The following is a 17,146-nucleotide window of genomic DNA, read 5'->3' as shown; positions in this document are numbered from 1 at the left end:
TAAATCTGCTGAGGAAGATGAGTGTGTGATACAATCAAACGCTCCAGAGCAGCTACTCAGTGTGCCATTTTCTATTTGAATCTCCTTATCTTTTCTTTAGTTGACTCTGAGCTACATTAAAGGTCCCATATATTTTATTTTTGGGTTTCTACTAGAATGTGTTTACAGGCTTTAATGTTCAAAAAACACATTATTCTTCTCATATTGTCTGTCTGAATATACCTGTATTCTCCCTCTGTCTGAAACACTCATCTGCTTTAGCGCCTGTCTCTTTAAGATCTTCTACCAAAAAGCCCAGTCTGCTTTGATTGGTCAGTGTTTCCGGGTCTGCACTGTATCTGTATCTCTGCAGCCAGAGAATGACTGTAACGCCACTTTGTACCTTTACATAGTATAATTGACAACACAACAGTACTGAAGTCCTGACGACTCATTTAAAGATACTTTCTGAATACGGGTTGTGTGCATTTGTCTGTGGATTTTGATACTTTCACAGTATTTAGCACCACAACCTGCTTTATAATCAAAAATGACATGGAAATCTCACTTTTTACAATATGGGACCTTTAATCATTATAATTTCACTATTATTGTTATTGGTAAATTTACCTTCACAGGTTTTCCCGTCTTCAGCCAGGATGTAACCAGCTTTACAGTCACAGTGAGCTTTCCCACCATCAACACCACACACGTGCATACAGCCTCCGTTCTGATCTGCACAGGGATTCTGCACTGTAACACAGAAAAAACACACTCATGCACATAAATCACACAATGAGTGTCAGTCAAGAGGGGAATACTTGTTATGCATAGGGAGAAAACTGTAAAAACTGACATCTTAATTCGGAGAAGGTGGAGAGCTTTAAATTCACACCGCTACCCTGCATCTAATTTACTGTTCTCTTGGTATAGTTTTGTGTGTGTTTAACTTGTGTAAGCCTGTCAAGCATCCGGGATAAGAACCTTCGGCTCTGCAAAATTTAGAGGAAGCCGAGCTCAGCCAACAATTACAATTTAAAAGCATCTGAGAGACAGTAATTTAAAATATATGTATGTATCATTTCCCACCCCCAGAGAAGCGTGCTCAATTGCACGGCATCAGAGATCAGACAGATTAAAAAAGTAGCATGGACATCAAAATACTAATTTGAGAAAAAAAAAAAAATGGAGACTGCTGTGATTCACTCCAATTCAATGTATCATCCCTCAGTTAAACCTGCTCCAGCACAGACATCCTGTCAGATAATAACAACTGGCAGCAGATGCAGAAAACCTGTTTTTAATGTTGGAATCACACCTCCATAATCTTCCAAAGTACTTAGTTTTACTGGCTCACTTTCCTTAGTCAGTCCATTTATTATCCCTGATTTCTGTCTTGTGCCGTTTGTAGTGTGTTTAGTGTTGCCTTTCACCAGACAGAGTTTGGGCACTCACGTTTACAGTGCTTGCCATCCTCTGCCAGCATGTAGTTGGGTTTGCAGCGACAGCGGAAATAAGCAGCAGACTGCTGCACACAGTAGTGCTCACATCCCCCGTTGCTGATGGCACACGAATGAACAGCTGAAAAGGTTAGAAAAAAGGAAAAACTAAGAGACATGACAAAAGGCAAAAAATTATAAACTCGAAGGGACAGAAAGAGAGACAGTCCTAAGTAATTAGAAAATAATCAAAAGCCCATAAATCCAATGTTTTTGACCTTGGATTTGACTGCAGTGTCACATACACAGGAATATTTCTCAGAGGTCATGACTGCTGTACTGACATTCCTGAGACACTCAGAGAATTGCTTTGCTCTGATCCACAAGAGATCCATCACTATAAAAGGGAAAATCACAAAGAGATTTGAATGGCAGGACCTCTGTGACTGGACAATGCTCGTCCGCTGATGAGTTTGACGTTAGAGCCAGCTCAATCATCTTTCCCTTAGCAACAGATGAAACCCCAGTAGACGGCCTGGACTCCTTCCCTTCTGAGAAAAAAGCAGGTAGAGCGAACAGCCGGGCGTCCTCAAAGCCGGTGTTTTTTTTTTTTATTTGAAGGCTGGAGTCGAGATCCATCCATCATAAGAACATGTCAAACCGCGGAGAGCTTTCCAGCTCAAATATTATTCAGCCACACGCTAAGTGTGTGGGATACATCTGACCTCTGCTGGCAGATCAAGAGCTGGATAAGACGAGCAGAGCTGAGATTGAACTGATTTGAGGACATCTGCTCTTTTTTTCCCTCCCCATGACTGTGTGCTGACTGGTATGTGCTGTCCTTTACCCAGCATCTATGCATTCATGTTGTGCATAATGCAAAAATGAGAGTTGAGTTCAGTTATCTATTTGTGAATTTTTTTTTTTCACATATTTTGCAGCTTGCCTCTGGCACGATTTGAACATGACTATCAGCAGACGGATATGCAGCCGCACAGATAAGCTTCACCTGGGAGTCAGTCCAGATGTTCACTATGATTATTAGAGCAATCAGTCATTTTTCTTCATGCAACAGCTGTCACATAAGTGCCTCACAGGGACAGTTGGGTCCCAGCTACAGTGTCTGCTCTATAAGACAATGTAACACGCTTTATAAGGCCAAGAAACACATATTCATTTTCAGTCTAAATGCCAGGTTTATACTCTTTTCTCTATCAGTTGTTTCTGAAAGATCCAGAATTACCCAGTGACAGTTTCTAAACCCAAAGAACAGGGTCCACAGAAGGATTCATATATTTAAACCCTTGACTTGCCCTCCGTGAGACAACAAGTTGGCAGGGCCCACCAGCAGACCGGTCAAGGGGCCCTGCCAATATTTTGTCTCTCGGAGACTGTAGCAGGATCAGTTTTAGAGATCACATGAAACTAGACAATCCAATGCATCAATTGGGACCAACCATAACATGCTCACATGTGAGGAAGGGGGCTAAATAACGCTGCAAAGCTATGCCAAATATTTGGTGAGGGGAAAAACTGGCATGGCCATTTTCAAAAGGGTCCCTTGACCTCACAATATCATCACTGTAATAATTATCACTATTTAAAATAAAGATATTGACACTTGTTGCTGCTCATGGGGGAATTGTTGGGTCTCTGTAAATCATGAATAAATCAGAGTGTGGTCTAGACCTACTCTATATGTAAAGTATCTTTAGATAACTTTTGCTATGATTTGCTACTATAAATTGAATTGAATTTAATTGAAGATATGGGTTGTCTTTGAGTCTTTTTAAATTAGAACGTGAATTACATATTCCTAATTCCTTGTCACAGCCATGTAATTCATGTGATAATAAAGTGAATCTCTTTGAGTTTTGAATTGTTTGTCAAAAAAATAAAACTATTTCATCACCTTAGACTTTAGGAATTTTTTTTTTCACAATTTTCTCAGAATCTATAGGCCAACAATAATCAATCAAGTCATCCACAGATAATTCAATAATGAAAACAGCAGGTAGTTGGTGCCTGAATATAAATGTGCTCCAGGACAGTTGGAGTTGATTGACTCACAAACATCTTTCTACAAGATACCCATTGAAGCGAATTCAAAATGCACAGACAGCAAACATTTCACCAGCAAATGTAATTTGAATCATCTCACAATAGGGCTTTATGGCAGAACCAAAAGGGTCATCTGCTACAGCATCATGAATGTGGTTCACATGATTAAGTGTCCATGTCAAGAAGCATGTGTGGTTAAACTTCAATGAAATAATGACCAAAATAATACGTGCAGTAAAGACTTCTTCAGAAACAATGTTTCATTGTTTATGTGAGTTATGAACAAGTGAGGCCAAGTTACAAAAGGAAAAAATCTTCCTTCATACTCTGTTTCTAATCAGATTAAAGGAAGGATGAAACCTCAAATAAAGCTGTGACGGTAACATTAGTCACAGTATGCTAATGAGGATCTAACAGGGCCAAATTTCTTGTTAGAAATAATATTTCAGTATGCAGATGTAAGCACCGCCACAAAAAGAGTGCTGCAGGAATGAGTCCTAAAACCCAGAAAACAGTGGGGAAATAAGGTCTGTGGTTAACACAAATTTAAGAAAGGTTCGCGTTTTGTTCTAAGACATACAGAATTCTGAAGCTCTTGCATGGCTTTTTTTAAAAGGCAGTTGCAAACAAGTGGCTAAATGAGACTACAGAGGTTGTTTAGTGGTGGTGACGTTATCGTCATGCGACCACTGTAGTTTTTTGCCTAATCTTTGCTTTTTACTCATGGCAATTCAATTTATGCTTCAGAAATCATAAAGGTGGTGTTCACTTGTGAAGTTTATCTTGTTGAACAAGACGTGCAAGTATCAATAACTTCTGATTGCAGCAGAGAATATTTTCTGTAATAATCCAAAATTCAATGGAAAATTCCCAACTGTAGGGAAGCTAATTTTCAAAAATCCCACAAAAATACGTCATTCCTGCAACACTTTGCTCTAATGCTCCTTACCCAGGCAGGTGCGGCCGTCCACATGCAAGCGAGAGCCCGGGTGGCATTCACAGTAGTAGGAGCCTCTGGTGTTAACGCATCTGTGCTGGCAGCCTCCATTATGGACCTGGCACTCATCAATATCTGTAGTGAAGGAGGGAGAAAAGAGAAAGACAGAAGCAGGCAGAAAGAGAGAGACAGGAGAGAAATTAGTGCAATTTGACTAAATCCTCTCATTAAGAGAAAAAATTGGTCCCAAGAATAAAGCCCAGATGAGTTGCCAAGCTGAGGGAGGAATTTAATGCAGGTTTTAGGATAAAGATGTACTCTTAGAAGAAAGGAGATGATGGATGAGAAGGAAAAGTAATCTACAAGTGCATTGCAGCTCAAACAAACAAATCTCCCATGTGGTAACAACTACTGAACATTTAAACCCAAATTTAAATTCCTTTGCTTCTTGTCCAAGTCCCTTGGGTGTAGAAAACATATGGAAACTTAAATCAGACGATGCAAAACATACACATTACTCTCAGCCGGGCGTTGAGATTATAAACAAATAAAAGAAGGGGCTTCTTCTTCGTCTGGGAAAGAGGCGGCGAGCAAAACATGACTGACTTGCCATGTGACCAGATTTCAAATGAAACAAGCCGTGGTCCTAAACATTTATTATTTTTGGGGTCAAAGATTAATACATTGTTTTCCACAGAAGACCCCCTGTGAGATGAGAGCGGATTTATGAAGCCCTGCTCTGTTTGGAGTTCTGCTAACAGCCCGTCTGCTGCCATCATCATCAGGAAAATAAGGGCATGAAGTCGAACTCACCTCACCTCCAGGCCAGTGACAAGTTATGCATTTGCTTCAACATTACTAAAATTATACACAGCGGAGTTACTGGAAATGTTGCTGACTGAAAAAAATTCAGAGTCAGAGTGTGAATATATGTTGCCTTGACTTGTTGGCTGCATGATGTCTGTAAGAAGCTAACACATCATAAAAGACTATAAGTCAGCGCCAAGTTAACTCTCTGATTGAGAAATGTGCCGCCCAGTACAGTCCCGATTCCAGGCTGCTATTTTAAGAATTGAAACAGAGCTCGTTTTAAAAACTAGGGGAGATATTACTTTTAACTGTCACTCTTTGTTGTATTCTTATCTTTTACATATTTTGTTGTTCTTAGCATTCCTGTTCTTGTTATCCTCTGCCTCTGTTTGTTATTCATTAGATTGCTTGGTTATCGAGCAGTATGTGCCCTAATTTGCCTGTTTTTATTTATTTTCTTGTTTCTTCACTTTATTGTACTTTGCACCCCCTGTATGATGTGTAAATACCTTTTGCATTACACAGTATAAACAAACCCCCATAATTAATTTTTCCGCATTCATGACAGGGCAAATCCCCTCTCCAAAAATAAATAAAACAGTCTTGCACCCTCAGTGGGAAGAATAATTTGCTAACAAATACACGTGTACATTATATCTCTGTGCAGTTTTATCCCACGGTTCAAATGCATGCCGTTTAGGGGAAAGTTTAAATTGCCTATAGATGTGCATAAAAGTGTGACATGAGTTTAGATAGCAGAGGACGTATACATGTATACAGTCTGATGGTGCTACTGTATCTTTTTTCTAAATCATTTAAGCTGAAAGGGGACATATTCTCATCTTCAGATTCATATTTGTATTTCTACTAAAATGTGTACATGGATAAATGTTTGTTTTTTTAAACACTTTATTTTCCTCATACTGTCGGTCTAAATATACCTGTATATTCGGCGTCCTGTACCATCAATGCAGACATGGTATGACTGTAACAGCAAACTGGCTAGAAAACCAAATCAATGAGCTAAAAGATGCTGAAACTCTCCATCTATGTTGATATAATATAGTAACATAAGGTGTTAATTTAGTGGTTGTGTCACGCTGTGTGGGATGGAGGCAGTGGGACAGTGTGCATCTGATCCTCATCGTGCACATCACACACCACCATGCTGTCTTCATGTTGCCCCAGTACACATAATTACACACAGAACAGTATATGGCCTTTGATTTATACATAAATCAGGTCTTTACAAGACCTAAAACACGTCACCCTGGTTACAGAACATGATATAGGAAGAACAGTGTTGTAAATTATCGAAAAAAGTGTCTCCTCTTCATAATAAAAACAAGGATTAGGAGAAGAACAAAAATGCAGTGGATTAAAGGGACTAAAATCGACTTGCTAAAACCTGCCCAGCTAAATTATAGGAATATCCTTCAGCTGAACCCATCTACTCCCAATAAAATCAACAACATCTTCAAATATAGTATTTGGGGCAGAAACAAGCTTCTATATTTTCTTTTTTCTTTGTCTCTCTGCTGCCAAACTTCAGCTCCACTTTGTCCAGGAAAGCTGGCAGGAGCCGCTCTTTAGTTTTTCCATCCGTACTGCATGCCGTCCTTTGGTTTGGTTTTTCATGAAAAGGGTCCAGCGCTGCGGAGCTGCCGTTCTGTCGACTGCAGTGCACTCAGTGTAGCTCCTCCAGCCTGGTTTCCACTTCCAGAACATGATCCCCCCCTCAAAGCTCAGAGCCAAAGCCTGAGCAGCCGTTGGCTTTTACCGAAGACACATTAATTTTCTGCCCGCAGCCACCTACAGCACAGTGTCGTCTTCATGGGAAACTATTTTGGTCTGTTTCCGAAAGGTGATTTGTGTATTGTGTGCATAAGATAAATATTTCTGAACACCCTTGATTTATCTCCAAGAAAGACATCTAAGTAACGCTGCAGATCAGAGGGATTATCTACAATATGGTAATAATAAATGTAAAACATGTTTCATCTTGTGCATTTATCCCTGAGCGCTGCAGTCCTGCCAAAAAGAAATATTCAGTCATAATAATATTGACATAATCTGTCGAGGGTGTATCTGGTACCTCGCTCTGTTTGTGTTAGCGTTACAAAGCATCTCTCATGATTCATAGTTCATGTTTTCATGTGCTCTAATCTTTGTTGGTAAAAGCAATCCTCCCTCTCATCGGAGACAAAGTTATCTGGGCAGTGCCAGACAGCGTGTGCAGCAGACACATTATCAGTGGGAGTGATACGCCAGTCTGGCTGAGCCACGAACAAACACTGACTACTGTAAATAATTTCCTACTTATGCATTAAGTCCCACTGTATATAAAACATGTGCAACCACAAATATACTTAAATCATTTGTGAAATGAATTAAAATTAAGTTGTTTTAAAATACAATGTCAGCATTATCACTTCTATGTTTAACAGTCGAATAAATACGTTTTACTATACTATCTAACTATATATCTAACTATACTAACCACTCGATGATGGCTCCAGCATTAAAGCACTGCTGCCACAGCTTCATCTGCATTTTGGCTGTGAAATAATCACTTACCTGCTGCCTGGTAGCCACGGTTGTAGCCATGGTTTCCATGGTAACAGTGTGGCCTATAGCAAATCCACCTATAGTAACTCTGTGGATAGTTTGCAGCAAATGTCAGAGATGCCATCGCTTCAATTAACGCCAAAAAAAACGTCCATCGCCCTAATGACAAAGCCATGGCCGAAAGTGAAACGTAAAGCCTCACAGAAAACCTGCTTAAAAAAAAGTTTAAAGATTTACTGTAAAAAAAAAAAAAAAAACTCTTTAAATATAATTCTTTGTGAAGCACATCAGCTATGAACAATTACAATGGCCAGTTCTGCAGGTGCTATATCCTGGTCAGATGTAACATGCTAACTATTTCTTACTCACTCTGCCTGCTGATTTTTCTCTCCCTTCCTCCATCCCCCTCTCCCTTTCACCCTCCCATCTACTCAAACCAAATGCCCACTGCATTAAAGATCCTCCTCTCTTTCCCCTTCTGCTGACACTTCCCTCTCACCCCCAGCCTAAAACTCTCTCTTACACTATAGGTATATACAATCCTGCATGAACCTTGAATAAATAATTCTGCATTTTACCAGTCGACATTGATTGATGTCTTTCCCTCAATGATGTACTACATTTTACTACAGTGCCAAAAAATATTATGTGATAAAAAGTGAGATTTATGAATGCACATCACTCTGGTTTTGGAAAGAGAATGTGAACACACTAAAGGATGTGCTGTCTATATTTTTTTTGATGTTGACATCTATTTGAAAAGAAATGCCACTATAGGAAGGCCAAATGCGATAAGTGCCAGACGTCAAATACAGTATTTATAATCCAAACATCTGAGAAAGGAATGAGCCTTGCAGTGAAATCGGCTATTCAGGAGCTAAGCACTGTGCGCTCTCATCTGCTGCCAACACACACACACACACACACACACACACACACACACACACACACACACACACACACACACACACACACACACACACACACACACACACACACACACACACACACACACACACACACACACACACACACACACACACACACACACACACACACACACCGCAGCAGGACCATGACAGCACTTTATAGAGCTTAAAGCATGTTCATGGTTAGCATCACTTCCCTGATTTGAACAGAAATGGCCCTTAAGATACCTCTGTGGGATACAATGACTGTAAGCTTGACTTCTTATGACCTTTCTATTTAATAATGTGAACTTAAAGCTTCTGTTACATACACCTGTACAGTCATTACATCAGGCCACAAGCATCTGAGGAGCACTCAAGCTCAGACAGACCAGCAGACTGTGATACAGTTCATTTTTTGTCATACCACACCAACATATTCACAACTTGGCACACATTGCACATAAAATGCATATTTTTGTAGACCTCAGAATCCTGCAGACAATGAATGATGCCAGCCAGGTGAGGAGGAAAGCTGCCCACTCAAGCATGGAAGACAGATGATAGGCTCGGAGCCAGAGCCAGACACCTTGCCAGAGTAAAGAAATATGAATAAAATACTCCAATGGGCTTTTTTCTTATTAAAAAAAAATCCTTACAAGGAACTGTCCTGCTCTCAGAGTCAACAAGGGCATCTAATACCTGCTGATTTTGGAAGACGGTCCTACCACACTCCTATAGCTCACTATCAAGACAGGTGCCAAGCACTGGCAGAGCATTACTCCCACCTTCACGCTCGTATTGGTTTGAGGAGTCAAGTTCATTGGGCATGACGGCTAAAATGTTGATACTGTTGCACTGCTCTGCACTGAGCACGTTACTGTTGGCCCCTTACACTTCAGTGATCAGTGCCATTTGTATCAACGCTGAAAATACAAGTATTAAATAAATAAATGCATAAATAAAATGGAATTTGACCAGGAGCTCAAATCTAGGCAATTCTCCACAAGGGATTGAACTGTAAATTCAGTATGTTTTTTTTTTCTCTTTTTTTTGCACAGAACAAAAGATGCATTTGTTCATTTCTTGTCCACGCCAGTGGTATTCAAATACTAACATCCCACAGCAGATGTCTTTCATCAAATTATAGCATGTTGCCAAGGGAAAGGATTCCCCCAAAGTAGTAATGTGGTTGTGTATGATCCAACTCCCCAGAACCATTTATTCTTAACAGTAAAATGAATAGATCTGGTCTCTCATCCGGACTCGTGAAGGCTTTGACTCTGCAGCCCTCCCAGCTTCAGTCTGTCATGCAGAAGGAAAGTTGATCACTTTCTGCAGACGCAGCGGCATACATGCAGGGCAAACTCAAAAAATCCACAACATTCATCCAGCTTATTTTACCTCTGTTAATACTACCGCCAATTACAGACAATTAGGGCATTAATGCTGTGGGTAGCTGTTTTCCTCCAATATGCACTAGTGGCGGAGGGAAAAGAGCTATGAAAGCCAGCCGTGACAACGTTCCCATCGACTCTGCTAATAACCGTGACCTGGATCAGATCTCTCACTGGTTCCTCCTGCAGGCAGCCGTACTGTAGAGCACTCCAGTGTTTCTCCTCTAGGCTTGGCTGCTGCACAGAGAATCATTATTCTGATTAAACCAACCACTGGCAGAGATTTCCTAATCAGAAACATCAAACTCTGATGGAGCAAAATGGGAATCTCATGGGAAAAATATTTGGGAAGAAGCTCCGTGTTTGAAAGCTGTGGTTCAGGGATGCTGGGCCTCTTGATAGAGTGGTAGCACAGACATTTTGAGTCCTGAAACAGCAGAAGGCCACATCATTTTATCATCTAGAGTGTAAAAGATCTGGTTCTGTGGTTAACTCAACTTAAAGTGATCTGTTTTTGATTTTTATTGTTTGCAGAAGCTACATTCACTGAGCCACAAATAAAAATGAAAACAAAACTCCATAAATGCCAACATTAACATGTGCAAAAAGAATAGAGAATAAAGGACCAAAAAGAAATGGATGCTGAATGGGGTAAAGTCCAAAATCCTAATTATTGTAACGTGAACCATTAGGGTAAGATTAATCTTCTAGAGTCTGCATTCATTAGTCTTGATCAATAACTTTTGAGAATGTTTTGGTTGCATTCGTGTAAACAGTCTGTGTGGAGAGCAAACACATTGGTCAAAATGCAATTTTGGAACCCTTCCTCAATTGTCTGACTACGATTTAGATTTTCATTAACTTTTTGTTATTATTTATCTACATTTATCTGCAGATATATGTTTATAGAAACTCTGACTCTCAACTCCAAGTCCAGCCTCGTGCCTCAAGTTGCTAATTGGAGCATAAACAATGACTGCCATGCGAAAGAGGAAGTTGTGGTCAGATATCTGCCATTCGCTGTCCGCCTACACCTGAAAGCCCCAAATATTAGCTGGTCCCTACAGAGGCTAAAACGTCAGACAGATAGCCAATTGGTTTCGAGAGTGGGGTAAGATCAGGGGCCAAAATGAAATAGGTTTTTCAGCATGTCATCATTCAATAATGTATAAGTTGTTTGAATGAGACTTAAAGTCTAAGATTTTTTTAATTATTTTTTTAAACAGCGGTGCTAGATGGAAAGGTTAAGGATCACCAAAGTTGTTGCAATTTAGTGTGACATAAATGTCTGAACAAAATTTCATGGCAATAGTTGGCAATAAAACCACAAATGTCAACTCAAAGTGCCATCAAGGGATCACTAACTTGTTAGGATTCATTCTCCGTGAAACTTAAATGTCTGAACCAAGTTTCAACTACTAAGTGTTAAGATATGTTGGACTGAGTGAGTTACATTTCCATCCCTAGAGCACTGCCAGCATGGCTAAAAACATTAATAGTATAGTGCAGTGACACTCAATTTACAGCCCACAGTCGAGATTAGGGTGTGAGGTGGCCGGCCATTTCTTATTAAAAATTAAAATAAATTGAATAAATAAAAATGTTGTACCGGAGTTCACAAAAAGAGATTCAAAAATAGAGCTTGTTGATAAAAAATTTTTTTTAAATGTGCCGGGGGAGCAACTCATCAGACACCCAGAAAGCGGGCCGGGGCTAAATCCCTAATGTCCTCAAATCAAAGAAAAGGTCCTGCATACACTAACCTGTACGAGGCTGCTGTGACTGAATTTGCCTCTTGGCAAAGATGAGTGAGGACAGCAAATGTCAAAAGGTTGAAAACAGTCAATTTAATGAAAACTGGACAGATGGATTCACCTGTACTTTGCCACCTCCTACAATTCCTAAAACATGGTGTTTCATTTGCTGTATACAAGGTTGTTTTTATCTGATAAATACTGTTTGTGTGTTAACTGACCACTGGCTTCCTGTAGTTTTGCAAAAGTGACCCCTGGGCAAAGCAAGTTGATAGGGTGGCTGGTACAGTTGATGTTACAGTTTACAGACAGTTGAGTAGAGTCAGGACACAAAGAATGAAGGTAATGTCCTGGTTAGGGATCAAATTACATGTCATCAGTTCTTGCAATAGACTGAGCGATCCTGACAAAAATAATTTAGTTTTTTCCAAGGAATACTCTCTCACTTTTTTGGAGATGACCATTTTTTCCATCAAAAGATATTTACACTCAAGAACATTTTGAGTGTATTAATGTGGATTTGATGATCCTGCAGATACAAAACTGCACTCAGTTAGATCAGAAAGGCTGTACATTGTGATAACCAGAGCCCAAATATACCATATATCTCACTATATGACATAAAACACAGCTCCACAACCAAACACTAGAACAGAGGACTCACCTTGACAGGTTTTGCCATCTTCATTCAGTTTTTGTCCAGGAGGACACCTGCAGTAGAAACTTCCAATGGTGTTACAGCAGAGAGCCTCACAGCCTCCATTGGTCTCCTCACATTCATTAACATCTGATGGGGAAAATCAAGGGAAAAATTAATTCTGCAGTTATTAAAACTACATCCAAAAGCAGAAATTAGAAAGAACAAAGATCAGCCCAACATGTTTAAGAAGCTAAAAACATTACTGAGAGCCGCAAAGATTAAGAAAAAAATTGGGCTCTATTTTAATGTCAGTCTGATTAAGTTTATAAAAATTTCCGTGGATACATTTAGATCAAGCTTTTGAAAATGTGGAAAGTGCTCAAGTGCTTGGAAATTCATGGGAATGACTGCAGGAAACTGTGTGTGCCGTTTCCATCCTTAACCTTGTCTCCTGTGTCCCGACTTCAAGGAAAAAGGAAAACGCATAATATATCCAAAACAGGATCAAAACATAGCAAGTAATAAATTGAGTGGGACAAAAGTAAATAAGCAGCATTTACACGTAGTCCTTTTCGACTCCAACTTCCTTCAACATTAACCTAGTATTCATCAATCATGCAGAACCTAAAAAAAAAAAACTTCAACAAGAAGTCACAGGTTTCCATCTCATTTCCATCAGCTAAATATCCTGCCCAAGCTGTCATCAACTGAACCAGATACAATCTTTCCCTCCAGTTCCTAAACTACACATAATGACTCTGGTCAGACACAGGTGCTGAAAGGTCACCATATACCATAATCGCTGCAGAGCGTGAGGAGATATCAAAATTGAAAGGGAGTAATGCGTTACGGATTGTTCACTTTTACACTGCAGTTTTGGGACACGGCTCCACACTGCCTGCATTAATGTTAAATTTCATTCTCATGGGGGTTCGTCAGAAGAGATTATGCTCACAGCGTAGTTCTAAACTTGATGACATTGGGTTGTTTCATTTGCGATGCCAACGAATTTAATCTTGGACTGAAAACTGAAAGCCATGGAGAAAATTAGGAGGGAGCATTCACTTGGCACTAATCAGCTGGTAAACTTTCTCCATGTCCATAAAAGAGGAGAATTACTTTACGGAGGAAGAGTACAGATGCAAAGAAAATTGCTTTATAGAACATTTTCCCCCCTCAAGCAAATTTTGGTGCATTGCGATGCCAGCGTTTAACCAGCCAATTAAACGATTTCCCTCTCAGTTTACAACATCTGGAAATGTTCACACCAAAACACTGCACTCTTTCTTTTGCCAAGTGTTTAAAAACTCATAAAAACTAAACAGCACACAACATGTAATGAAAAAAAACCTTTAACATCAAGAATACATTTTATTATACTATTAAGCATAATTCCTAATCAATTTATTACTACAATACTGCAACCTTACCAAGTCTAGAGACGATGCAGCTGAAGATCCACTTTTGGGTTCTCACTGATCTATTAGGGCACTACAACACAGGAGCTTGATTTCATGAGTCGGGGTCCCGTGGTGAGAGGGAGGGCCAACCTTTTTTAGTACAGTTAATTTAACTGGCTAACTTAGTATAGTAAGAACAGCATGTTTGAAGAAAATTATGCAGAAACAATCCAACTAAAGCATACAACTGATTGTGACCTGAAGTCAAGGGCAGAATCAAAAACCCTGAGGGATCCAGTGGTGAGATCTGCACCACAAGTGAGTGAGTGAGAGTGTGTGTGTGTATGTGTATGTGTATATGTATGTGTATGTGTATGTGTATGTGTGTGTGTGTGTGTGTGTGTGTGTGTGTGTGTATAGATGTCCATCTCCCCCTCTTCCTTCCTGAGGCCACACACCTGTGTGGCAGCTTGAACAGGGGTCTGACCAGGGTCAGCGTCATACTCATCATTCTCTCAGTCTTTCTGCCCAATAAGCAGGCAGGAATGTTGAACTGCTACAGTTCAAAATATGAAACAACGCTGGGAACTGAACGTCTACAGGAGATCGATAAAGTAGCATGTTTTTACCAAGGATAGGATGTTTGTCTCTTTCTCCAGTCAGGTATAAAGTTTAGCCAAAGTCGTGTTTAGAGGACAGAAGAAACTCAGAGGAAAACCATACACATGCTTTATGTGTTTAATATGTAAATAAGCCTTTGTATGTGATTTTAGGATATTTTATTGTATTACTATCTTATATAATATTGTCTTCAATTACATTATTGTTTTGTTTACAATGAGGACCACATTGGAAATCTACAAACCAGATTATTGTCTATGTGGTTGCAGCATGGAAAGATTATCTATCACTATATCTCTATGCCACAAAGCCATTAATATTAGCTATTTTCAAAACAGAAACATTACCAGCCGTAAAGTTATTTTCTCCGAATGTTAAACTCAATGACATGTGAGAGTCTGGGGGTTGGAGCAGAAGCTTCACCTGAATCCAGGGGGCATTCGATTTTGCGTCACCATCACTCATCCATCAATCTGTTACCAAGCTTAATCTCAAGCAGAGTGACCAAACATATCTAAAGGAGCTAAACAAGAGCTGAAGCCTCCTTTAAAAAGGAGGAGAAGGATTTTTTAAGATAACATCCTTCTTTGCATGTTTTCAAGAAGAGATTAGATGCCTTAGTAGTTTGTCTGAGTCCAATTCATGCCTCAAGTCAAGGTCACAGTTCCACAGCTCAGGGTCAAACCCATGCAAGGAGAATCACACCAGTCTGTTTCACCATGTGGTGGACATTTAGACATAGTATTTGTGGTGCCTGAGTTATCTTGGCAAGTAGTTAACAAACATGAGGATTCCTTTAGGAAATTTTATGAATTAAACATTGTACACAGAGTGAGCAGTTCATAACCAACATCTGTAGAGTTTAATGGAAGCATCCTGTCTAAATCTAAATCCTTGTGAAACGTACAGGACTGCAACTAGGGCTGGGCACGAACCTTGATACTTCAAAAGTCACAGACCGAATTGCCCCCTTAGTTTTAAGCATAAAAAAAATCTAGTCATTCAAAACCAATTTTCTATTATGAGTAAATCGCATCGGCATCAGTGAGCTAATAAGCATGCAGGATGCTTGTACCCATCTCTAATAATGCTGGTGATTGCCTGTTACGTGTCATAGAGGCATGCAGGAAAAACACTACGTTAACTATAATGACGGGGGAAGGGATCGGTATCGAAGGTTTTTGAATGCCCTAACTGCAATTACTAATGATTATTTTCATTATCAATTACTGTGATCTGTTTATTATTATTTTGAATAACCAATTAAAAGGGATAGTTCGACATTTTGGGATATACACTTTGTTTAAAAGACTGCTAGAACTTAAATATAGACTTTGTTTGTATATAAAGCTAAGACTGTGGATCTTGTCAACATCACATACCCTTTTGAAGTAGTCTTTTTTTTTTTACAGCCTGAAATGATAAAACATAAAAAGATATATTTTTCCAGCGTGATTTACACATTTTAACTTACAACATTCAAGTGATTTTTTTTTCAACATTTCTGGGCATCAGCTCAAACTAGAGTAGCAGGGTTGGAAAAGTGAGGAGTCCCTTTAGAATAATCATTATAAACCAATCACTGTCCAGATCACACACCAAGTTAACTGGCCTCCATCTGACATCAACTGTGGTGTTTCTGATTTTACTTCAGAAAAAAAACAGCTGTTCTTTGAGGATTTCATTCTTAGTAGTGCACACTAACAAATAATTCACTATGGTTGGAAAGATGCTTTCCAAAGAGCTCAGGATAAAGTTGTGGATAGGCACAAGTTAGGACAAGGATATAAAGAGATTTCAAAGGCTTTAACTATCCCTCTGAGCACAGTTCAGAGTATTGTCCTGAAGTGGAAGGCATATGGCTCCATCCCTGCCTGGCCTAGATCGGGCCGCCCCTCCAAACTGGATGACTGGGCTTGTTTCTCTTCAGCAGGGACTGGGCGGTTGGTCGGTATTGAAGGAAAATGGATTTAGCCAAGTCCATCCAAATTCTTGCGGAAAACCTGCAGCCCTCTGTTAGACACTTGGGGCAGGTGGTTCATCTTCAACGACCCAAAACACACCTCCATTAAAACAACACAGTGGCTAAAGGACAGGAAGGTGAATGTCCTAGAGAGGCCGAGTCAGAGCCCTGACCTGAATCCTACAGAACATCTGTGGATGGACTTGAAGAGTGTAGTCCATCACCGCTCACCACAGAATCTGACTGAACTCGAACAGTTCTGCAGGAAGAATGGGGAAATATTTCCTAATCTAGGTGCACAAAGCTGTAGAGACAGATCCAAACAGACTGATGGCTGTGATTAAAGCAAAAGGTGCCTCCACAAAGTATTAAATCTGGGGACTCATCAGTTTTCCAAACCTGCTATTCTGGTTTTTAATTTTTTATTAATTTTCAGACAAAAAATATTTCATTTGAATGTTATAAGACAAAATGTGTGTGTTTTTTTTTTCAAAGTATTATCATTTCAGGCTGTTAAACAAAAAAAGTGACTATTTCAAAAGGCTATCATGACTTTCTATAGGCACTGTATATGGACTAGAGGGACATGACCAAGAACCCTTTCAATGTAGAATTGGGCATGTCAGAATAATAAAGAATCTTGAAAAACATTAACCCATCCTTTAGCTA

The 17,146-nt window shown here is 39.6% G+C and overlaps 1 protein-coding gene across 1 annotated transcript in view; it reads right to left on the bottom strand.

Annotated features, from left to right (window-relative positions):
- The window catches only part of megf6b (multiple EGF-like-domains 6b), a 62,698-nt gene that overhangs the window by 17,098 nt on the left and 28,454 nt on the right, over nucleotides 1-17,146 (bottom strand). Inside the window, exons 5-8 of the mRNA XM_083938352.1 lie at nucleotides 12,518-12,640; nucleotides 4,429-4,551; nucleotides 1,435-1,560; nucleotides 610-732 (exon numbers count right to left, since the gene is read on the bottom strand). Of these exons, the coding sequence (XP_083794478.1) occupies nucleotides 610-732; nucleotides 1,435-1,560; nucleotides 4,429-4,551; nucleotides 12,518-12,640 (495 nt within the window). The remainder of the gene's footprint in view (nucleotides 1-609; nucleotides 733-1,434; nucleotides 1,561-4,428; nucleotides 4,552-12,517; nucleotides 12,641-17,146) is intronic.

This window comes from Echiichthys vipera, assembly GCF_963691815.1.
Source record: "Echiichthys vipera genome assembly, chromosome: X".
NCBI lineage: Eukaryota > Metazoa > Chordata > Actinopteri > Perciformes > Trachinidae > Echiichthys > Echiichthys vipera.
Note: the sequence above shows the minus strand (reverse complement) of the source record. Positions and strands in the feature narration are given on the sequence as shown.